We start from the raw sequence: 25,930 nt of genomic DNA on the forward strand, positions 1-25,930 counted from the left end.
GAATGACAAATATGACACATCCTTTACACATAAGTACATTTATTTAGGTTTTAATACATTAATATTGAACATGTTACATATTTGTATTGATTGCATATCACACAGCACAATTCCAATTTATTCCTGTATACCTGCTCAAGGTAAATGTAACAGATTTTCATTTAAAATATGTAATAGGAACTCTTCCTCTTGTTACGAGGAGCCCTTAGTTATTAAATATACAAGTGAAAGTGCAATATCTGAATTGGTCCAGGATCTGCATTTTGAGCAGGACTTCTCTAATGAATAAATATTGTGTGTTTCATTTTAAAAATGCGATAAATCTTTGACATTTTTTTTCATTAATTTGCTTTTTGATGCCATTTTCTAAAAACTGTAGCTGAATACAATAAAAACAACATTGTCAGTTTACAAAAGCTTAACATATCAATCACTGCATTTTCTATTTTCTAAATAAACTTCATTTTTTTCCCCATAGACTATCTGAAACATAGAGTCTTGACAACACCATAACATCTCACAGCACTATGTTACAATAAAATATCTCTGTTAAAAGTTCAAAGAAAAGGAAAATAGAACAATAGCAACATAAAATTAAAGAATACAATGCATAGATTAAATCATTTAAAAATGTAAAGATATAATTTACTTAGTACAACTCTTTAACTTTTAGAGTGAACCTATGTGGATTCATTACAGTTTATCCTGACTTGAGTGACCGGCACAAATATATATATGTTTATATATATATATATATAGTTCTGAACACATAAAATGATAAAAATGCTAAATATATCACTTTGACTTCAAAGGCAAATTTGGCTATAGTACATTATGGCATGTTTGGATAAGAAAAGGCAACACCTGGCAATAAAGCCCAAAAGCAGCTTCTATATTGGCTCCTCTGCCTTTTGAAATGTTAAGCATTTAATTTGACTCTACATAAACTTGCTTACTCCCTGGCTTCAAAAAAGAAAAGAAAAAAATCTACGTCACTGGAGTCGGATCATTTTGGTTTGGAGTTTGCAGGTTTTCATTTCAACCAGAGAAAACTTTAAACTAATTCAAGAACCTTCACTTGTGGCTGAAGGTAAATTCATTAGCGACACAGGATCGCCTGCTGCTGTGTGCGGTTTCTCCATCATAACATCAAGACTAATGTAAATAGGTGACTTTCAGTTTTTGCCTTTGTCTCTCTGCCACCTAACCAGTCAATTTTATGAGAACCAATTATGTTTACAGATATAATCTTGAGTATTACTTTTGATTCTGCTTAATAAAAGTCAACGACGGGCTGAAAAGTTTGTCGCTAGAACAGCAACGACTGGGAAACGACCGTTTGAAAATGCAAATATACAAGCTGAGATAAAGAATCAGACACGTAACACTTAGTGGCAGTTTGCTTGGAAAACGAACAATAATTTAAAACAGACCTGTTACGGAAATGATAATTTGCGCTATCAAGTCACGTGATACCATAATATCAAATGTTTAGAAGGACACGATGATATGTAGAGGTAGGAGGGGCAGTGAAAGCAGTAAGGCTGTTCCTACTGACAGCATGAGAGGGCTCTTTTGGACGCTGTGCTATCTAAATCAGTCACAGTAACCTTTTAAGACACAGAAGAAAATACAAAAAAGTTGTGAAACTGAGCAGGGCACAGGCTGGTTACTGGCGGCATCTTCTGCAGGTGTTATGCAGCCTTGGTGTGAAAACAACAGTAGCGCTGAGAATATCTTTTATCCAAACCGTCTTGACCTCGTAACATTCACAGCGCCGAAAAGTGTTCAGGAAACCATAACAATAACAATTTACAGTCACTTATTTCTTCCCGACTTCTAAAGAAAAGTCAAAGTAGGAAACTGACAAGAAAGAGTTCACCGTTCTTCAAGACTGCTGGATTTGAGTATCGTATGGACCGTAGACATTTACAATATAAAACCCTTCAAGCCTGCAGTCTAAATTTACTTTGTTAGGCACAATAAATAGGCCCCTGTGGTATTAAGGTTCAGAGTGACGAATGACCCAGAACAATTCTCATGTCTGAGTGCAGGTTATGCACCAGCATAAATCTCTATTAACCACAAATAATTTATGCTGAATCTAGTAAACATCTAACTGCATCATTTTTAACAGACATTCTTAATGTATTTACAAGAAATCAAAACGCGTGTTTTCATTTTACAGCCCGATTGATCTCAAGCGCAGATCTGTCCACTTAGCACGGTTGAAAGAGTCTGATCCAGTTTTCTCTGTGGGGCTCATTTCTGCTGCCTCGATTTTTGCTTCCATTCTGTAAACACTATTTACAATTGTGAAAAATACATGACAAGAAAGGATTTCACAAACTGTATGATTACAATATCTACATTCAAGAAGTAAGTTTTTATGTAACATCACTCAAGGATCCGTTGAGAAAGATCTCTCTTTTTTTTTCTTGTTTTAAATCATGTCTGTCAACATAACCCATTCGCCAGATTACCTTCTTTGATTTCTCCGCAGCAGTAATCGATCACCATTACAAAAATCTTGATTGATGTGACACAGTAAACAGCTTGGTGTGAGTTTAACTTCTTAAACAGACTGCTCTGCTGCTGCTTCTGCAGATGACCATGATGAGATGGTACTGTAGTTGGCAGTATTGTCTGCAAAGATTACAACTACTGTATAGTAAACCAGAGACGTGTGTTTCAGTTTGGCTCATATGTTAAGGCAAAACGTTTGGCACTTAGTTTGCACTGACTTATTTCAGAAAATAATCCTGACGTCACCTTCAAGAACTCTGGTGGTCATTTGTCCTCAGCAGATCAGGACCGGTCAAGTCTGCTGCAGTGATCTGAGAAGTATTTTTTGAAACAGAAATGATGGTGGAACAGTGACTGCAGGTTATGTCCAGATGAGGAATGTATCTTCAGATACATTTTTAGTCCGATGTCAGTTCTGATTGTGACCATGTCAGCAACGGGAATTTAAGTAGAAAGAACTTTTTTGTGAATCACAGTCTCTAACCTGATACCCAGCTATGCGTGGTGGTCTTCACCCCATGTGGGAAACCTTGTTGGGTCACCACTGGCTCAAAGTTGAAGTCCAATGAGTCCCCGTCCATTAGAGTGTCATGGAGGACTGTCTCCATGTCAAACTCAAACTTCTCAATGGACATGTCATCCAGGTCACTGGGCAGTTTTTCTTGATGCGAGGGTGCTGACAATCCCGGTCGACCGTATCTGTTGGTGTTAAGAGGACAGAAGCCGCCGGGCATGCCTCCCCCGCCGAGGTGGGCAGAGAGGTCATAAGGCATCTGCATCTGGCTTTTGGCTGTCGGTAAACGTGCGGCGCCCCCGCTGTAGTTCAAGGTCATGAGCAAACGGCCATTCATAGCCGATGATGTGGCTGAGGCTGGGCTGTGCACATTGTGGGGATGAGTGTGAGGGAGACCATGTGGATGACTGCTTCCTCCTCCCATGAGTTTGGCCGCATGCTGGCTGCTGTTGTATGGTGGCAGCATACAGCCTCCGCTGGACTGAGACACAACAGTGTCCACTGATGGCATTAGCTCCCCGTGCTGGTCCGTATCTGATGTCAACAGTTCCTTCAGAAGCCCTGCGGTGCTGCAGTACTGGCTCATACTGGGCCCGAAGCTGGATTTATTCTCTGACAGTGTCTGCAGTGGCATAGATGACAGGCTGTTCATTCCTGCTTGGCCATACACACACTTGTGGTATTCCTGCTGAGACTGGGAAGCCATGCTGGGCGAGCTGTAAGAGGGGTACCCAGGGCTCGGCTGCATCATTGGAGAAGGGGAGGACTGGGAGGAGCCAGGGGTTGTCGCCCCTCCTCCAACCTGAGAGTTATTTGGAGAGAGCAAGTTCAGGTTGTCCAGGAGGTTCTCCATGACATTCTCAGAACTGTGTCCCAGAGAGCCTGTCATCTCTGTGAGACTGGGCAGCGTGCCTGTCATCTTGGCCCCGGGGGCTCCGGGGTAGCCCATATGCACGTCTGCCTCTCCAAGGTCATCCTCAGGCACAAAGGGCGAGAGGCGACCGCTAAGAGTGCTGGCGTTGGAGCTGGTCCGAGGCCTGAAGCTGTTCCATGCATCATAGTCATCATTGCTGTGGGAGTTGGGGCTGCCAGGCCACTTGGAGTAGGAGCCTGGGCTGTCTGCACCTCCATCAGGGCCGCCCTGCAGGGACAGCTGAGGGGAGACAGGAAGACTGTCAGTGAACCAGTAATATTATGCATGCCAGAGACGTCAGTTTAAGTTTGTAAGTGAGGCAGAAACCATTGAACACAGGGCTGACTATTACTAAGCTGTCAGTGTCCATATATTGTAATATAAGAACAAAGTTAAAGACATGAAGAATGTGACTTTACTTTTCAATCAATAGCATATTTTTCATGTTAATCAGCTTCAATTAACCTTTATTTAAACTATGGCAGATTAACACATTATCTCAAGGTACTGTACACATTGCATACACAGTGAGTAAACAAGTATTGAAAAAAAATCAGTAAAATCAGTATGTAAATCAATAAAGAATTCTTTCTGACCTCGCAAGCATGAGTTACCTTTTTCTTTGCTGCTCTTCCTCTGCTCTTGGTGAACTTGCTGTTGTTGTCCATGGAGGCTGCCCTGCGTCGCGGGGACTTGCCGCTCTTCCCGCCCTCCGGGTTTAGCATCCACCATGAGCTCTTGCCCGTCCCCTCATTCTGCACTCGAATAAAGCGGCTGTGGAGGGACAGGTTATGTCTGATGGAGTTCTGGAGCAGAGGGAGAAAGAGAAAAGCTGGGTGAGCAGCGGACAAACAGAGGGTTTTAAGCATGCCCTTTTCCAACAACACCTCAGATCTGATTCATCATACAAGTGCAAATCCATCTGTACAGGTGGTCCTTTGTAAAAACACGCTCACCTTTACAGCCGACTTACAAGGAGAAAGCGGAGATTTTAATGTCACTCAACAATCTAATGCCGCTCGCTATTCAAAAAACACATGTGCACAAGCAAACAGACAATAGATGTCAGTAAGTTTACTCCATGAGCAATATCCTAAACAGAGCGGGGATTAAACTGCAGACACTCTTTTCTCCAAATTCACTGTAGGTGCGGGCTTTCCCTCACAAAAACAGAAGGGCCTATTGTAAAACGCTATTATACCACATTCCTCCTAACTATGTGTCTTGTTTAAACCAGTTCAAAATCAAAGGGAGGAAATAGACTAATCTTTCCTCCTTACAGACACACTTATGCTGCGCTCTAACGTTGCTTAGTGACACCACCAGTGGAAAAACTAATTTTTGTGCAGGAAGCTAGTGAAGCGTTGTTAAAACAGAGCAAACAAAAGAGCGAGAATATTGAACAAATGTCTGCTAAGCACAGCGCAGAGAGTAAGACAGCACGTCGCCCCTGCTTTATTGGAAGTTGGAAGTGCACTGGGACGCTTGGCTCTTCAACATCACAGAGTTAATTTGCTGTTCAGCCCGTAATGATTTTAAAACTCTACATCAGCCTAAGCTGTCACTGAAGTGACCATTTAACCTCAGATGATAATTTATAGTCTCTAGGCTCTGCATCATTTTCTGTCCAGGTCTTAACATGAAGTAATGAGCCTTGTCCAGACATTACTGTGCATGCGTAAAGCTTGTTGTTTTGGAAGAAAAGCTAAAACTCCCGGCACACACACACACAGCTTAGCATGCATGGTGTCTAACGTCATCAAGGCTGTTCCTGCTGTGAGTCACCGCTTCACATCTGGTTCACAGTCTGCCCTCTGCTCTGCCTTCACCTCCGCTTCTCCTCATTTCTACCATCACTTTGGAGTCTGGACACTAAAATCTACAACCAGTATAATCTATTACACAGTTTTTATTGCTAGTGATTTTTATTTCTTTAAAATAAGAGATACAGGACTTTCTCAGCATTGAAATTTATCTGTTGGAGAAATACTGAAAAAGTGCACATGTGATTTCATAGCATTTAGTTTACAATGATATGAAACAAACAAACAAACAAACGACTCATATTGTTGCTTTTCTGTAATTAAAGTGCACTACAGATCTGACTGGTAACCCTTGGAGGAACTCGGGGTCTAAATTAAGTTCTGGCTAATATTTTAAAAGTATTCCAGTTATTAAAGATCTCTGGGGTGATGACTGCAGGACTAAATATTAATACAGTCTAGAGGATTTGCAGTATTTCAGTCTTCTCATTGTCAATCTACACAGTTGCTTATTTTAGGTTTATCATTTCATGCATTTTCCTCTGCTTTGCCACTATTACTGGTTTCTTTCAGCAGACTATCACTATCAATGATCCCTGTTGCAAAGCAGCATGTAGTACCTGCTTACTATTGTTTCAGTGGTACCTGTCCTTTGCTTTCTACAGCCTCAGCATCACCTATTGGATTGCAATTGAGCATAGTCACATGTAAAAATGATAAGTGTAAGCATGTGACACTTTTTCAAGTGTCAGCCGGCTAATTTGACCAATTTTCATGTATATTTAGACAGTGCAGGAAACACACAATAGTCTTTATCTGTTGTTAAAAGGTTCAAAGACTAAAGGTTTTTGGTCATTTTGGCGAAAGCTGAGATGCTTGCAAGACTGAAACAAAAAGAATGATCAAACGCTGAGATGGTAATATGGGTCAACCTCTGAAGCCCAGACTGAGTTCATCCTCATGAAATTGCAAAGTCATAATTTGATTATTTTCTCAAACCGTTAGAGCCATAAAATACATTAGTCGCAGGACAAGTATGATTCCCCCATCACAGCTGGACTCGCTTCATTATGAAGTGATTCTTTTTTAAATAACATAAATGTTGCTGGATATGTTAATTGGAAAACAGATAACTTCAGAAAAAACACGCCATATTTTATTTCCCTGTCCTTTATTTTCCTTCAACATCTTCTGTTCCGTGTCGTACTTTTCCCTCTTTCCCCTCCTCACTGGAGGACTTGAGCCTGTAGGGCACATGAGGGCCTGCATGAACACTGGTGCTTCACAATAAATGTAATTACCTCTGAATCAAATGACCCAACTGCTTCAGCCAATAGTTGTGGTTTAGTTTGCACGATCTGAGGTACGTGACAGCCCTTCCGTGATTCTCCAAGTAAATGCTTTTCTCCCCCTCCTCCCCCTCCTGCACATCGGTAGCTATGACAAAACTCAAGGAGTAATGTCTGGTCATGAGCCTCTCTTTCCCATGACTGCGACGAGTGCTGCTGATTTCAGCTCTGCTGGGACAAGGAATGAACGCAATGTGTGCATCGACGCCGGGATGTCCTGTTGCAGCCCTATATCATCCCGGTGACAGAAAGTAGAAAGTCACAGCTAAAGTCTCTTACTTTAGTGACCCAGGTTTCTGCTTTGTCAAATGTCACGGTTAGAACGCGGGGTGTAATAATCCAAAACATTTTAAAACCCAGTTTAAAAATATTGATGCAAGGCAGGGAGTACCAGCAAAGGGTCATAAAAGCTGCTCTGATGGGAAATGCCAGAACTCGGCAGAACTTGGTGTGCCGTGTGGGGAGTGTGGCTGAGTGCGTCTGGTGGGGCCAGTGGAAAAGCCTCGTCTCACACTGTGTTTGTGTGTGTGCGCGAGTGTGTGTGCGAGAGAGTGCCAGCTCATGTTTTTAGTGGAATGGCAGTAGGACAAACAGCAGCACAGTATGGTTTTGATTTTGTAGCTCACTCCGCTGCAACCAGTGATATATTGGTTTTAAACACACGCTATTGGGAACAAACAGACACGCACACAGTGATCCACTAAGACAGAAATGCAGATGTACAAATGGAAATCCCTTTGCTCTCATAATTATGAAGCCTTTCTTCTTTAAGACCAGGCAAGTATTATTTCTTTCTTGTTAATATCTTTTTAATTAAAAGTATGCGTTTTTTTTAGGTGTGTGTGTCCATGTGTGTGTGTAGGGGAGGGGTGGCTGTGGGGTCCTCTGACTGAATGCGACACTGGTTTATCTCTGGCTGCAGTACACAGGAATCTAAACATTCCAGCTAATCACTGTGTGCAAAGTTCAATTGTAATCACAGCCAACTTGTTAGTATCTCTTAGGAAACAGTAAAGGCAGGATTCCCAGCCAGGCAGCCATCACAATCAACATTCCTCAGCAAGGTTACAAAACCCATAATTTCACAGAAGTGAACTCTTGATTACTGTCGCTGGAGGACGGTCCTATCTTATGTTGCATGAAAATTTGACAATAACACTTTGTCATTTCAAAAGCAGAACATTCCGTTTCTTGCCACACACACACAAAAAACCCCACCATCTGCACTTACAATGCTAACACATTAACATGTGCTTGAAATTAATATACAGTTAACAAGAGCGGAAATCTTCTTTGCAGTGAGTAATCATAATAAATGTTGACTGAAATACACATGCGCGCACACACTGTAGCCTTCTCTCCGTTGTTCCCGAGCTCGCCGTGAGGAGCACCACCTCCATTCACGGTCAACACTGCACAGCCGTACTGGCAAAACACAAGGAAGTGACCACATGAAAGAGGACTGTGACAGGAAGCAGAGCTGACTTCCTGTCTCACAGGAAACATGGCGGTCAGTAAGCAGAGAAAAAGGCATGGAATGTGAAGTCGTGAGCCAAGTGGACACCGCAAAAATCGCCTCCCCGAAACCCGCTGCCAAAAGAGTTTATGTTTGACAACAGGCGATAATCCCTGATGTCTGATGTCACACCACAGTCATTAAACGAAAGCAAAGTTCACGTTGTCGTGTGACTGCTGAAACTGAATTACATGACTGAATACGTCACGACTCGGCAAGAGGCTGCAGCGTGGCTGTCTGGGCGGTTTGAGTCCAGGAGAATGTGTTTTGAATGTAGGCTGTTGAGAAATGCAGAAAGAGGAGCTGTGTGACAGAGTGGGCTTGGATCAGTAAAGAACAAACTGTGCTGATTTAAAAACTCCTTCTCTGGCAGCACTACTGAAAGGCCACACTGTTCGGTACATCACCCTCCCTTTGCTTCTGTCCTCAATGTCCTCTTCCTCTCGCCTTGTCTGCTCTTTCCTACTCCTTTCATCTCTTCTTTTCCAGTATTCTCTCCCCTCTTTATCTTGTTTCCATTTCTGCTCTTTTGTTGCCTACCTATCCTATTCTCAGCCTGCTTGCTTACCTCTCCTTCTACTTGCAAACTGCAGCCAAATACCTGCAAAAATCTAGACACTGTGCCACACAGGTGTTTCCGATTGACCAATGTGCTGGAAGCTCTCCGAGTCGTTCAAATGTCAACTTGTCTAATGAAAAAATCCCCAGAAGAGCGCAACACCACCTACATGCAGTGCTGCTTTGAATAATGTAAACCCGCAAGTGAAACCTCAGCTGCAAAGGCCATATAGCTACACGTATAAAGTGCAACATTGCTCCCACCTCACTGACTGAAAGCGTGCAGCATCTATGATCTCACACGCAGCAGCTATAGCTTCACACACATTTACCAGAGATACGGAACACATGAAAGTGAAAATGTGGTTTCCATGCACTATTTCCACTGAACTCATTAGAGAAACGGTGCTGTCCTTACCGTGCATTTTCACCTTTTGTTACGCAATTTTCAGCCTTAAGAGGAGCTCTTCACTGTAACTACCTATTGTATGTGTAATGTCTGCACCTGTGCGTGAGACGACAACCTATAGAGTATGCGCACAATTTCAAACCACCAAGATAAGTAGCCCTAAAAGCTGCAGCTGGGTCACGTCTGGAGCCTTGTGCTGAGTCTGGCAAAGGGCGAGAAATATGGTCAAGACAGAAAATGTGTAAACCAGCTATTAGCCTAACACCAGCTTAGCATGTCTGCCCGCTTAACAACAGGATGGGGTTGAGAACACAGCTCTAGGTGAGGTGATGGGTCAACAAACCGAATGAACTCTCGCTTGCTGTGATGAAGTCATCTAAATATATACTTGCGATAACTTTCTCCACTCTGTGTCAGACACACTTAGCACTCTTTCGTCCAGAGTCTGACTCATTTGTTTTGTTTTTTTGTTTTGTTTCTGGGTTTTCTTGTTTTGGTTTTGTCTTTGAATGGGTGGGGTGGCATCTAATACCTGGGGAGATTTCTACTCTAGTTGTAACTGATCAGTGTTTCCTTATGTGCATATAAAAGCCACATTCCCTACAAAAGGCTTTTCCAAAAGTATCTCAAATATTGTCACAAATTTCCAAACAATGCAAGGATTTTTCATCTTCATAATCACTTTTTTTAACTGTTAAAATATCAGAAAATAAATTACTAAGGTTATATTTTGTCCCATCTAGTATTATGCAATTAAGTGATCTTGATCATTATCATTGAAAAATACTTTTAAGTGTTTAAAAACTGGGTTGCTATAGCTCACTTCGCTGAGCAGGAGGCCTGTGAACGGAGGACTAGACTTTTCACTGCAGGGGCCAATCATCAAACCGATAAATGCTCGTTTTGGGTTGCTTAACCTTATCCTCACAGTCAAAGTAGAGCATGGAGACGGAACAAAGTGAAAATGGAGAGTCAGACATCAGTATCTGTGGTAAAGAGTGGTCTCGCAGCATCTGGAAATAGTTTCGATTTCTAAAACTATAAACACTAGAGCAATATCTGCCGCAAGATAATTTTTCCCACCATTCCAAAGGGGGATGTTACCATCCCATGAGTACAAGAAAGAAAACCTGCAGTCCCCAAAATGACCCACTTAGCAGCATCGAATGCTTGTGTCTTCCTTTTCAGCCACATCTCTCCTAAGAATTGGGCTCATAGCTCATTATCTATGTCTTTGCATATTATCAAGACATTTAGTTGTATGTAATACTTTGTGGTTGTTTTGGTGCTCTGTTAAGGTGCTGAATAGTTTACACCATTGGATTCATTTAGGATTTAGTTCTAAACCAAGTCAGCTATTACTCCTTGAACCTAAAATTTTGGAGGCTCCTTCTTAAGTCTTCTCGTTTAAGGTCTAACAAACACAGTGAATGAGTTTCATTCCAGCTATTACATGCATATTAAGACCATTTTTTACATCAAGATGATAAAAATATGATAATATTTTTGCCCAAATTGTCAAGCTACTTACAATGAATTTGTTTGTCTCTGTCTTACACACATATACAACAATAAACCAATACAAACTCACATTGCCACATTTGCAGAGCAATCTGACCAGACCGTGATGACTTCATGTATTTGCAGTTTGATATGTTATCTTCAGCACCAATATTGAATTGACCAGTGATAATCACTGACCTATTTACTAAAGTCAATAAAGCGATGATTATAAAAGGCAGTGGAAATAAAAAGCAGGGCACAGGAAATGTAAAGCCTTAGAACTGGGTTCATTATTTATAGCATCTTTTTTAAAAAAGAAAACATATTCTAAGGAAAAGGAAATGATTGTTGCCATTTATTTTGCATAGCAGCAAGTGGCACGGCACAACACCTTAGGTCAAACTAGCTAAGGAAAGCACAAACGTGTTACTGTTGCTAGCGATATAAAAGGAAATCTATCTTGCCACAATTCAGTTAAAAAAAAAAAAAAAAACGAGTCTCAGATTAAAAATGGAAATTGACCCCAGGATAAGGTTCTAGCTAGAAATAGCTTCTTTTTTGCCCTCTCCCAACATCCTACCCCCTTCCTAGTCTTCTATTCCTCCCTTGTCCTTTTCACTTGCTCCCCAGGGACATCATGCATGCATGCTACTTGCCACAGCTGATCGCAGACTCATGTTGCAGCAAGAACAGTCCCTTGCTCACCCGTTGACGTCAACTTTCAATAAATCAATTTGGCAAAGAGAGCTGAGTGAGAAGGCCAATAGACAGAGCACTCAGTGTGCAGCTCCTCAAATTCACTTTAGAGTTCTATGAGTCCAAGTAGCACTCTATGTCTTCCAGGAAAGTACCTCTTCAAAATGGTCATTGTCAGATGCTGACTTATATGAATGTCGTAAAGTGGAGAAGGAAAGGCAGAAAACGCGAGTCACGCAGGAGAAAATCTGTCTGCAAATGTATTTACTGACGCCTTTTGGCAGGATCGCCTTTTCTCAATCCTTTGCGAGCAATCTTAATGCAACCACCCCCCTTCGTCCAGACACACACACACACACACACACGCACATATACAGAGCTTGGAAGCCCGAGTGGATGGTGATTGGTTAAGTTGAAGGTTGATCGATCTCAGACGCTGCAGACAAATGATAAATAGTCTGTGAGTGGTTTTGTGCATAGAGGCAGAAACTGCAAAGCTACTGACACTCGAGGATCTTTCATCACCGTCCGATAGTGTGAGACAAGTGGCGAGTGAGATGAGTGGCAGAGTGGCTATTAGTGAACTTCCTGCTGCATTGTATCCGCACAGGAAGCGCTGGCCAGTCCTGATACTGATTCTTCTGGTTTATATGCAAAACACCGCAAAATGAGACCCTGGTAGGTACAAAAGCAATGGACCAGCTGGAGAAAACAGTGGGTTCAAGAGCCACAACTTCCTAATCACAACTTTCCCGTCTGACTGCACAAAACAAGAGGAAAAAGGAAAGAGTGGAGCCTTATCCAGGTAGGCTTTTCCAACAGGATCACAATGGTGGATAAAACTCTTACTGCACATTTAAGAAGCAGTTCCCCACTTAGGATTTGCTCTCATTAAGGAGCCAAACACACATAGCTTGGTGAGAGAATAACATATCATCTATCATTTCCTCTACTTTGGACAGGCCTCATATTTGGACAAATTACTCCAAAGAAAACTTTGCGGAATATCTGAGTGAGTGACCAAACTTTAAACTATATACTCTAACAATCGAACGAGCACAGTCGAGCATGCATTCTCAATTCCATTATTTCAAAGGATGCAGAAATCCAACATAAATCTTGGCAGCAACACTTGATGGGGGTCTAGGTGACATTTATGGGCATAAGACACTTTGAAAATAATGACGCAGCAAAAAGAGCAATGGCAGCTTTCTGTTTACATGTTGTGCTCTCTCTTGTGCTCGTTAATTTCTTGACTCGGGCTTGTGCAGCATGCTGCTCATGTGTATAGACAGGGACTAGGTTGTGCTGGCTAAGCTTACCATGCTAAAATATGTGCATGTGTTGCTATGTGCAACACAATGCGAGTCTGTAAATGCACAAAGCAGTGTCTGTGGAGCGAGGATATTTTTTGCCTCTGATCGGCACAACTACTGGGCTGGGCTGCTGCCTGCTCTGCATGGATAAAGATGCAGTGTGTGGACCACTGCTGGGTGCCTGTTTGGTGACCTGCCTCCATGGGCCTGGCCCACCACTGGATTGACAGGGGGTGGGGGAAGTGTTTTGGGGGTTATATTTATATGCTTCTTACCCCAGTTCAAACTAGCAAACACAGGGATATCCCAAAGCTATTTTATGGCTTCCAGTGGAAAATCTCAAGTCAGTGACATAGTTGAGAGGATTTCTCATTACCACAGGTCTCCTTAGTGGTGCATAATCAGACTGTAAAGCACTGATACATTTCTAAGATGTCTTTAAGAAAATGGCTGCATACAAATACATTGGACTGGAGTCTCCGCTCAGAAGATTTAGCAATATGTGGAAGGAGAAAAAAAAAAAAGCTACATCTGCTAAAATTCAAACATCAGCAGAAAATCTGAGAAAAAAAATGACCGCCCACACTGTCTGAACACTGTCTCTTCTCAAAAGTAACCTTCTGAAGCAGCAGGGAGATTCCTGTTACGCACTAAAAATGTCACCAAAATTAAAGGACATCACTTGGAGGTTAACACTTCAAGAGTGCAAAAGAGAGCATAATGTCAGCACTGTTACTGTGGGAAATCACTGCTACCATCTTAGGCTGAAACTAAAGTCACAGTAGCAGTCTTTTAAACTTTTTCTTAGATCTCTTTCCATCGTCGAGAAAATGTAGTTGCTGTACCGAACACATAGCTGACTACAGTTCGTTAACATGTTTTTAACTGATCACAGTTTAACGGTGAAAAACGCAGGTCCTGATAGCTTTTCTTGTTTTAGCTTTATACACAAAATCTAAAACAAAACAAAACAATATGCACATCAATCAGACTCTGTACATCTGTAATGCACTTACCTGTTTTCTAGTTCTAAAATTGGCGTGATTCACGAGTGACTGTTTTCAGAGAAAGGAAATTGCTAAAAAAAACCTTAAAAGATGCGCTGGAACAGTTATTCTTTTTGTCACAAAGTGGGTTTTAATGGACTCACTTTAAAAAGGAAATTACAGTGACACATATGAAAAAAACATATAAACACATACAGTATGCAAATGGAGCAGGAATGCAAAAACTGTAACAATGCAACTTTAAGAAGACACCAAAGCAGCCAAATATTTTCATGGTTATCTTAAAAGTTATTTCCATCTTTTCTGAAAATTAAACCAGAGAGACCACTAAAAGACACACACTGTATACTTTCAATATCAGCATCTTCTTATGCTATATAAAAGCATTGTGAAGACAGCAGAGGTAACCACAGATAGAGTTAAAGAACGAGAGTTTGTGAAGGGCTCTGTTTTCTCATGAGGTATAAAGTGAAACTAGACTGATGTGTCCCACACTGTTAGGTACAGCGAGAGATGGCAAGTATGACATTAAGTCAGCTTAGGCTGGACTCAGTCATGGCGATCATTAAAAAGCTGGCATCGGTACAGGTCAGGGCAAGTCAACATTTATACTGTGTCTATTATTATATTAAGTCTAAACCACAACAAACCACGACATTTAAGTATTTGAAAAGAACATGTAAAAAGTTTGTGTTGAAGGATAATCAGCAATAACACTGACTCACTTCCAAGCACTGAGCAGTGCGGAAGAAAGGAGAAAAATGAAGGAAACGCTGGAAGAGGAAGAAGCCACTGAATCTGGCGTCATTCTCAGTGTTGCTTCCTCTCCTGATGACATCACTATCCGTGTTGCATACCTTGTAGTGCTTTCAAACCACCCACTTCCTGTCAGTCTGAGGCTGAAGTTTGCACCTCTTAAAAAGAAAGGTTAGCAGAGATAAGAGTTTCTAGAAAAAAACATTATTTTTCCATAGTTACGGCAGCCAGCTGACATAATATCATTGCTGCCTTTTATTACTTTAAGTTTATGCAACAATACATTAATCACTTTTTCTGAGAGTCTAATGTTTGCACAAAGCAGATTGTGCAATTCAGACTTTTTAGAGTGATGGGGAAATTAATAACTGCCTAAGACATGTATGCCAAACAATTAGTATTAAAGCGTCAATATTAGTACAGCGCAAAATATCACAAAAGCAGGTCGATGGTGAAAGACGACAAAGGAAGGATTCTCTCTTTTGATTCATAGAGCATCGTAACATTTCCCACCATTTTCCCAATGGCTCCCTCTTTAAAACAACAAAAACGCTTCTGAATTGCTAACAAATGCCGGTGTTGTAAACAAACCATTTTCTTTTCAATGAAAACTTGCTTGTCAATCACATCAACCACAGTATGAATGAATCACTGACAGCAGAATGTGTCGACATGTCATTACACATCAAATTGGCCCGACTTACACGGCAAAATTTCCCAGAATCCAACACAGCAACCCTGAAAGCTGAGCCGCACTAGGAGGCAGCGATGTTACCCACAGACTGCACAGCAATATTCACCTCCACCAAAAAAAAAGCAAAAAACACTGATGTTTATTTTGAGCAGACGTACGACGTGCTATTTATACAGGCAGTTACAGGAGAAAACGCATTTTGCACCTCTCACATAAGCCAACAATGACAAACTGATATCCTTCTTTGATAGGGTTTGGTTGGTACATTTCAGGTTTTAATCCAGTTCCAGTTAAGGTCAAGTAACCACTGCCCTACCCACTGCACCCATAAGCACTTGATCAGACAAAGGCCTTTCTATACAAAACAGACAAAAGTGCAACAATGTTGCAACACCAATGCAAATCTAAAGGGAACACTCCCAAAGGCAGTTCAGTTATAGGTTTGTGCTCTTTGGCCTTGAAATAACCTATGTTCCTATGACAAAGAAGCGGGAAACCTGCCTTCAGATGTACAGTCATAACAGCACTTCTGATTTTAGTGTAGATTTTAATTTCCACCCATGTCAGCCAGCTGTACAGTTCCAACGAGTGTTCATGTATGTGACAGAAAGCCAAAATGGATGTGTGATGGTGTGATAATACCAGTCCAGCCTGACAGGCACCGTGCATAATCGCTTCAGGGCAGGAATTGCACAACAATGTGGGTCTGGGTAATGCCTGTGGTTTGGGGCCCTCAGCAGTGAGCCTTCCCATTAAAGTGTTGCTCTGTTCACTCCTTGTGTGTCTGTAGCTAGTTCACACTCATATATAAGCTATGAGAAACGGACGGGATGCGAAATTTGCAAGTGTGAAGAAGCACCGTGGGTTTTCACTTCTTATTTCTACGGTGAAATTTTTTTTAATCCATACCACAGTTCCTCTTCTCACACCATAAAACAATGCTGAGGTCTTAATGGTAACCCCACAGAGGATTTTTTTCAATTTTCCTGACTGGTGAGAAGTTGTGAAAAGAAGAGGGAAAAAAAGATCACGTGGTTTTGTCTTGCTACTACCAAACCCATAATCTTAAAAACAAAACATTCTGACTCATCCTAAATGACTGTTTACCTGACAACGACACTGGATGTCAACTTCATATTTTCAACTCTAGCGTAAAGCAACCTGCGTGGGCGCCACTCCTCTGTAAGGCTGAATGAAGCTCTAGTATTTACTGGTATCTTTTGTATATCACTTCTACTTACTCACAGTTACTGGACACTACAATCACTGAGTGATCTCTCTCCTGAATGATCTGGTCCTCAGCCAGAAAAAGAACTGACAAAACAAAACTCTGGCAGGAGTGCTGCGGAGCTCTGTCATGCCAGTGTCTGAGGCGGTGGAAACAGCCGTGTACACATTTGGCATGATTTGTTTGAAATCACGAAATGAAAGGGGCTCTTTATGGGGTTTTCCAGTTTCCTTTCCAGCGAGATAAAGGCTCTGTAAGTAACTTAGCAATAAGTTACCAGTTGTGGTCCTGGCTACGTCACTAACTGAGGACAAAAACATCATTTCCAACCGGTGTAGGTGTAGATTCACATTCAAAAGTTGCACTTACTGTCATAAAATGCATTGAGGAAGGATTATTTTTTCTCAAGTTTTTCAGTAAAATTTCTCATTATAGGCTCATTCCTGGCTGCATAGTTTTTGCCAGACCATCTGGAACATCTTGCCAACCCAAACACTTAAAAATGTTGCTTTTTTTCTGCTTTACAGAGAGCAGCAAACTGTAAAGGCTGTTGGACTGAGACAGACAGACGTGAATGCAGAGAGAAGCTCCACGTAGGATCAATTGTTGATACTCATGTGAGGTTAAAAGGATGTGATGCGATAGAAACAGAATTACTTAACTCCTAAATAAAAACACACGTGCTCCACGTGCAGATTTAAACATCCAAAAATCATTTGACAGCAACGTTGCACCACATTGCTTGTTATTTCAGTCTGGTGACCCCTTAATATCACAAAGTGTTTCTTACTAACAATAAAAGACAACAGAGGGTAATGCTAATGTCGGGTCTCAGAAGAAAACAAATATGGAGCAGGACAGAAGGAAAACATGGCATTGTGAAACAATGTGTGGAACTACTAGTTTCACACTGTTGCTCAATCAAGTTTGAGAGGATGAGCACAGTTACATCACATCATGTGTATCACGCTGCTATACTACGCACAGCCAAAACCACCTCAAGTGGATCTACTTACGTCAACCGAAAAGGACAAACATTTACTGCCTCTTTGAAATGTGATAAATGTCATTCTTTTTCAGGATTAGATATTCTAAACAGCCTTCGGTTTCACCAGTGTCACCTTTGAATCTTGGAGGACAATTTGAATTGACAAAATGGGCAATTAAAGGGTCAAATGACTGATATGTTAACTGATAACAGGTATAATTACTGCTGTCCTAGGCAGAGACGGTTAAAGACTAACAGGTAGCAATCATCAATACTCACAGCTACTTTCTAACACCTCTGGTGCGCCAGCTATGGTGATTCACAACTTCAAAGCACTAAGCGATACAAAAAGTGAAGGGGAGAGGCGGTCGTAAGTGGATACTGGATTAAAATCAGCTGGGGAGAAAAGGAAAGGCAGAGTATCACGCCACAATAAAAAAAGATATAAAAGCCTGCGCTGGAATGTTCCCTGTGTCAGCCTGTCTGTCTGCCATCATGTCTGCGCATCTGCCAGCAGCAGGGCTTTAATTATGAGGCCCAGGTTATGTGCGCACACACAGTAGACTAACGTCCCACATATCTCTAACACAGTGCCTCACAGTTCCGCTGACTAACCAGTGGCACCAGACTTTGGCCTGCGGCTCCCTGATTCCAGTAAATGTCTTGTTATGCAACTCCTAACAAGTATCACCCAGACTGAACTTAGAGCATTCTGGGTCCTCTGCTGTGTTTTCTCTCCCTTTTCTTAATTTTCCCCTAAAGACAGTAAGCAGTTAGCTCCTTGGGGGTTTGCCATGGCAGGGCTCGGGTAGTGGGGTGGGAGATGGAAGTTAGTAACCCTTCAAAACACCAAGTGTGGCCCGCTTTGTGCTGAGGCAGAAAACCAGGAATGGAGAGGCAGGCGGCGCAGTCAGGAAATGGGGAGGAGGGTGAGGAGAGCTCCTTCAGCTCTATGCCTGAGAAACACAGCTGCCCCTCATGTCTTGGGGCAATGCCAAGGTTGGACTCCCTGATTGCCTCAGGGGGGTGAGAAGTGTGTGTGTGTGTGTGTGTGTGTGTGTGTGTGTGTGTGTGTGTGTGTGTGTGTGTGTGTTTGTTTCCAACCAGCAAACACAGGAGGACTGCTGTTTTATCCAGCTATCTGTCCTACTAATACACATTCAGACCCAGAGAAACAAACCGCCTGTGAATGGTGATAAAGCACCACCAGCTTTCTGCTCACTCAGCTAGAATACCTAAATTCTCAGCTTCTCCCTTTCTTTGAGCCACACTGCTGGTAAATCCATTTTAGATAGCAAGCAGCAATCTGATTCACCTCTGCATCATCTGCAAAAGTTAAGACCATTAAATAAGGGTGCAATGTGACTCTAAATCCTATTACTGATCAATTAAACTTAAAGGCGTTGTATACTGCAAACCAAAAGACATTTCTCAGACCAGTAATCCGTTTCTTTTAAGAAACCAGCTTTGGGTTAAACCATTTTTAGCAATGAGCTGGAGCTCATATTATACTGGAATAAAACACACTCACACACACTAGCAATTTGAGTGCAGAGCAGTTTTTACTACAGTCATATCATGACTGCTGAAACACAAGATAATATCAGATTTCATTCATATCGTTATATCTCATATATTCTACATCACACTGTAGTTCAAGCTCAAGTAATTTTAACTGAAAGGCTCCATAATATACTTGATCTGTTCAGGTGCTTTCAACAGCATTATGTTTCATTTACGTATTCTACTTATGAGATTAAACTAATAATTTAAAGATTAGCCAATACAAGTTTGCAAAGGTATCAGATAATAACTAGAAGTAGAGCTTTCCAAGAGAATTCTTGAATCCTTTGCCGTTGTTTATGTCAACAATTTAAAAGTAGTATAGAGAACCAGGTGTCACTGTTAATGATTCCACGTGTTCCAGAGAGTTTATGGAGGGTTTCTTTTTTGTCTTGATATTTTTGAGGTTCATTTTGTGACAGAATAAGTTTCTCTGATCATAAAAGCAAAAGTGACAATGTTTATTTTGTCAAACTGGGCTATTTGAAGTTTCACAATCTACATTATTCTTTACTCTAAACAGGTACATGGGATCCATGACCCTTGATTACTTAACTACTACACAACCTATGTGGTGCTAACCTTGCTTACTGTAAGACTAAGACGGTAAGAGGGATTGGAGTCAACAGGTGCATTTACATGGTAATGACCCTCGTGTCGCTCGCTGTACAATCTGCTCGGACCTACGTGTTTGTCTGCTTCGGCACAGTTTGCTTTGAGACCCGTGGGAGTGTTTACCAGCGTAGGCTGAGGAATTTCAGGTCAAGAGAGCATCGAGCACAGAGAACACCCATGGCCAAACTGATCTGGTAACTGACATCAAAGTGTACCTGAGCCATCCAGCTCCATCAGTGAAAAGCAAATATTTATGCTGTAGTGACGTACTTATAGTAGAGAAATACACAAAAGAACAGACTTTTGGCATATATGCAAGTGTCTGCATACATAATGTTTATAATATTGCCCACCTAATGCATGCATATGTTTGTGTGCGTGCAGCAATATGAAATCCTGATTGTTATGCTTATAGTGACTTAAGGAGCATGATTTTTTTTAAGTTAGGCAGTCTGTTGGAGAACTGGACATATTAGGAAAAAAAATAAGCAGTTCTGCAGAGAGGTTTGGTGATGCATCATTTGTGCCATCTGTTCGTCTTCCTGTTGGATGGCATCCTGTGCCAGGGCCAATGTCCAGTCCACTCTGAGAGCTTCTCCAAGCTGGTCCCACCTGGCACAACTGTCCTCAAAATTCACACTGTCACAGACGGCCTGAGAAGTGTGGAGGCTGTCATGACTCAGTTCAGACACGACCAACTGTGTAGGATCAGCAGCGCTGAGAATCAAGCTCAGCGTCAAACAATTAAGAGTAGATAGCTCTAATCATAGAGACGTGCTTCAACCAGTTCACTTTAGGGGAGCCACGTTACCTGAAAGATCAGCAACATTGAGGAATAATCTTTAACAGGTTCTGAGACACTGATCCAAAGGTAAATTACAACTAATATTTTAAGGTGTTGAGCAGTCAACGCTTCCTAGAAACAAAGAACTCGGGTTTTGCTTTTGTTGTTGAGATCTATCTACGTCAGAGGCCATGAAAAAGCTTAGTTCACGACTTAGTCAACCAGTGTTTCAACCCACAAGCCGCAGAATATGTTCTTATTCTGAGTGTTTTAATATTATCATGAAACCTCAAAGGATAAAAATCAAAAGTTATTTGGCAGCGCTGTTGTCATCAGACTGACCGGTTGATCGATATGCTCTCATCCAATATAGCCTCTCATTGTTTCGACAATTGCTGGTGTCATTCTCCAAGGATACAAGTGCTACATCAATAGCCATTCAGGATTAATCTATTCTTTTTGGTAGGGGGAGGAACAGGAACAGACTACCTGAGAGAAACAGAATGGTCTGAACACACCTAACTCTAACTTAATCGAGATGGCCACGTCTACTTTACAAATGTTAACAAATGTAACTCAGCACCAAATTATGGCCACGTTTTGTTCAAATGAATGGCCACAAGTTGTGTGGAGACTTTGCAAATAGCTTGCATCTCGCAGCTCAACGACTAATGAGGCATATTACCCAAAGCAGTATCTTAAAAGCTCTGCCTCAAGATTTTATGCAAACTTTCGTGCTTAACACTTAAGTGTTAACATATGAGAACATCAGTGTTTGGTCTCTCGTGTAGTCAGAAAAGAAAAAATGCAATTTAGCACCACTGACACGAGGCCGATTAGAGCTATTCCCTAATAGCTTTTGTGCTGATATAGCTCTATTGTCAAAACTCGTAATTATAGACAGGTGCGCTGGTTGACTCAAGCTTTTTATGGTTATTTATTATTCGTTAAAACCAATGGGCAGATTTGTTTTGCCCTGTGATGAATCAGTTGTTTAAAGACTAGGCACAGTTTCAGCTGCAAAGTTGTTCTCTGATTAACTACAGTCCAATATTTAGCTTGAGCGCTTTTGTTTGTATGTCTACAGTCCTTCTGGAATGACATCTGCCACACAATTTACATATTTTCATACTTCCAACAGGTCATTTCACCCATTGGCAGATAATACATAGCAGGACTGAAGATCACAAAGCCTGGTCTCAGAAAAAAGACATTTTGCATATTTTAAAAGGAAACAGTGACAATAAATACCGATTAAGTGGATTAAAAGATGATTCTATGTAAAAATAAAATTAAAAAAATAAACAAAAAACCCCCCCAAAACGCATGACTCTCAAACGCTATATTTAAACATCATCGTCTTTGGCACAGATACTTTCTCTCTATCCCACCTCATGAGTGTGGTTGCTTTGGAGAGACAATGTGTGATGGCCCCCCTGTGTGGAAGTGAGAGGAGAGCTTTATGAATAACTCTCCTCGCAGCCATGAATGGCACTTTGCTTTCCCACAGTATTACTCAGTTTACACCCCCACCATGGCAGGATAAGCCGTGAGCCCAAGCGGTGGCTGAGCCGCCAGTCACACGCAAAAATGTCACACGCTAAATGGAAGCAATAAAAGTGAGAACGTTGATTTTTTTTGGTTTAGTTTTATTAATGAAGTCACAAGGACGTATTAAGACTGTGTCACTGCAACTCTGCTGCAGTCAGTCACTTGTCATATCCAGTCTCTGCTACGCAACTTCTTAAAGACATTACAATACAGTGCTTTGCTCTAAGAAAAAGGGTGTGTTTTATGGTCACTGGAGTACTAGTACTAATGATGACGCACACATAACCAAGTAAATGCTTATGTGTGCGTTTATTGATAATTTGCAACCTGAGACTTAACATGACTAACACCATGTGGGTGTTTCTGCTTCGAGGTTTCAGCTTACCACACACTGCCTACAGATTCTTGACTTGATTATTTCTTTTAATTTCCATAAAAATGCAGCATTTGGATTTTTGTTTTACAAACAAACTACAGAGTATTAAGGATGACTAGCATCCCTTGCTCATTGGGAAAACATGCTTAAAAGCATGGTAAATACGGAGGAAATCAACAAGCAACCTCTTTCACAAACACACCGACACATTGCACTCAAAAGTTTCATTTGTTGTCTCACCGATAAAAAAAACACACATTTTATGTTAAAAGCACCTTGCCTACAAATCACAACAAAACCAGAGAGCAGCACAAAGCTGGAACCTTTTAGAGTATGAAGGCATACAAAGAAGAAGTGAAGGGGAAAAATGGCTTCTGGGACAATATCACCACCCTAGCAACACATCTGTCCAGTGCCTGCTTTGTTTACTGGGGGATATTTCACTACACTGGAGGGGTTTTTCCACTCTCATTTAATTTGTCTTCACAGGACTACACTTGACAGCCTAACATGAGTTTGTGTCCTTTCTGCAAACACTAAAGTCAGATGAATGGATGAATACGCGGAAGGCAGTTTATTGTGGTAGTTTTTGGCAAAAGTATGCAGGTCGCGTGTGAATGATTAATTAGGGAAAAATATCTGTCTACAAGTCCGATTCAGTGCAAACCAAAGGAAAAAAAAGAAATTCTCTTTAGCCTTTGTGACTGATCTGAATGTGTCATCTCTCAGCACATGACTCAAACATGGGATCCTGCTGACACGGGAACACAAAAAAACAAAAGCTTTAAATTTCATCGGCAGCCCAGACAGCCTACAACACTACAACAGAGGCCACTGTGTGGCTACAGGCGCAATATGATTTCCTGCTGTGAGAGTAGACTGTCATTAATTTATTGTCAGACACCAATGAAACTATGTGTCTCCAAAGAGAGGTTTACGCCCTTCACTAGTGTTCAGTGGGAGGGCCTGTCACACCACATCAGAAATTTTAAGTCCCCTCTTGCGTAATGTTTGGGACAGTTCCTAGGACACATGAATGCTGGTATCTCCTTACAACACAGATGTATAAATAAAGCTTCATTCAGTGCTCACACACTCTGTTATGGAAAACTGTGATTTAGCCTTAAAAAAAAAAAAGAAAACTGAAAGAGTAGATCTTTCTAAATGATTTTAAGTCACAACTCAAAACATTTTCTGAGGGAAGCATTAATTTGGGGACAAGAAACATTCAGTTTAGTTAGGATATTCATATAAATCATCAAGTCAGATTACTGCCTAAAGTTATGGTGACATAAACGGTCGTTAAGTGGATGGATAACAATGGAAGAGGACATGTGAGCATGAATGGGACTAACACATAGCAGCTACGCAACTCTTTGTGCACGCTTTTTGTCAATCCCGGGGAAAAGTATGCATAGGGAGTAAATCATGTATTAGCATAAGTCTCTGCAGATGATGATAACTCTCGAAATGATGATGGATGATAAAAATAAACAACCCTGACCAAATGCATTATACAGTCACAATAAACCGACTATTGAACACCACAGACAAGCCAGAAATCCCTGGAGGGGTATTACAGTGATACCACAGGAGATAAAAACATAGCATAAAGCACAATGAAGCCCCTGTGAACCCACTGTTAAGTACCCACAGACACACCAAAACTCCCCACTGAATAACATTTTTTATTTTTCCTTTTATACAAGAAGTACCACAAGCAAGTGCTTTATCAGACACACCCGCACGCACGCACACGCACACACACACACACACACACACAGTTAAGAATAAGAAAACAAGTAGTTACCTTCCATCCTGCAGAGCTGTTGCTGTCTCCTTTGTCCTTGAAATAAGGCACACTCTTCACCATCCAGTCATAAATCTGAGAGAGAGTTAGTCGGTTCTCGGGAGAACTTTCGATAGCTTTGGTTATGAGGTCTGCATATGACATATTCCCCCATGCGTTTCGCCGGGAGGAGCTGCTCTTCCTCTGGGCAGCGGCAGCAGCGGCGGCCGCGGCCGCTGAGGACGACGAGCCGACCGGGGTGGAGAGCAGAGGCACCTGCTGCTGCTGCTGCTGATGCGGGAGTTGCGGGTTCGGGTGCTGCTGCTGCGGATGCTGCTGATGTTGCTGCTGCTGCTGTGGAGCTTGCTGGTGGACGCAGTTCTCCTGACACTGGAAATCAGTGCACAGGATGATGGGTTTCTGCTCTGTGAAGTCCTCGGTCTCCTCCAGCAAGCTCAGGTTGTTGATGAACTCGGTGTTGTTGGCGGGTTCCTGCTTGACAGATGGGACTGGTGAAGAGGTGTTGGAGTCGCCCGGGTTGATAAACTCCGGCCGGGGCAATGGCCAAGTGCACGACCGGGGCCGCGACAGCGGTTCAAAATCCGGGTCGATTTCCACCAGGTGTGGCTGCTGAGGCGCTTCCGCCATGGTCGAAAGGTGAGTGAGAAAAGTGTTACAATGTCATGTAATTGTGACGAACCTGTCGCTCCTCAAAAGCAGCAACTTCGCCTCGGAGACGTGAGCGAACGCAAGATAAAACTGACCGGGAAAAGAGAGCTCCGCTTGGGCGCAGGAAACAACACTGAAAGTTACATCCCAAGTCGATAAAAAATTAAAAATAAATGTAAAAAAAAATCAGCTGATTAAAAGAATGATTCTAAAACGTCTTTCAAGTAAAGTCGAGTACGTGGTCACAGTGTGTTGACCCGCTGGTTTGTTTTTGTCCAGTCCTACAGACGTTCCGTCTGCTCCTCGTACAGCCTGTTGACTCTGTTGTACATACAGCTTGTGAGGACTTACTGGAAGTATCATTTGTCAGCTGACACCGCCCACATTTGACTGACAGCCGAAAAGCACCAATAAACTGCATCGAAAGACTAAATGAAAAAAGTAAACCTGTGGAGAGCAAATGTGGAAGATTTTTTTTTTAAATTTTAACGTAATTTCTACAGAAGAATTATATCCATTGCTTTCCCCTAAATATCCTGTATTTAGGTCAAAACTTAGCAACTCTAAATCATTCATTATTTACGATTAAATAAGAGCAATGGTAACTAAATATTCTGTTAGTATTGAAAGCAGACTACAGACTCTGTAAGAGTAATTGTAGCGTGTGTAGTAACATACAGCCAGAGTCTACACTGGCGCACCATCAGAGCGTCTTTATAACCTGGGGTCATTTTTGGTTCACACTAAAACTGGACGATGCCAATTTTTAAGCACTGAACTGGAAATATCGCGCTCTGCGGGCTGTGTGGCTGCCTGTTGCTCGGGAAACGTGATTAGAGAAATGAAT

General features: G+C 41.7%; 1 protein-coding gene across 1 annotated transcript; it reads right to left on the reverse strand.

Moving 5' to 3' along the window:
* Positions 1–22: 22 nt before the first annotated feature.
* Positions 23–25,431, reverse strand: foxo1a (forkhead box O1 a). The gene is made up of 3 exons (XM_082502525.1): positions 24,436–25,431; positions 4,568–4,759; positions 23–4,193 (listed from the first exon to the last, which is right to left on the reverse strand). Exons 1-3 carry the CDS (start codon positions 25,060–25,062, stop codon positions 3,006–3,008), a joined length of 2,007 nt encoding a protein of 668 aa, XP_082358651.1. The 5' UTR covers positions 25,063–25,431; the 3' UTR covers positions 23–3,005.
* Positions 25,432–25,930: the final 499 nt, after the last annotated feature.

Source organism: Aulonocara stuartgranti (genome assembly GCF_965226115.1).
Source record: "Aulonocara stuartgranti genome assembly, chromosome: 14".
In the NCBI taxonomy this organism is placed as follows: domain Eukaryota; kingdom Metazoa; phylum Chordata; class Actinopteri; order Cichliformes; family Cichlidae; genus Aulonocara; species Aulonocara stuartgranti.

Bases quoted from the DNA above. Each gene is read 5' to 3' on its own strand.
- foxo1a (XM_082502525.1), bottom strand. From the start codon at position 25,062: ATGGCGGAAGCGCCTCAGCAGCCACACCTGGTGGAAATCGACCCGGAT. The intron at 4,760-24,435 runs GTAACTACTTGT...CCTCTGCTCCAG, and splicing joins ACAGCTCTGCAGGATGGAAG to AACTCCATCAGACATAACCT. The intron at 4,194-4,567 runs GTAACTCATGCT...GTCTCCCCTCAG, and splicing joins GAAGAGCAGCAAAGAAAAAG to CTGTCCCTGCAGGGCGGCCC.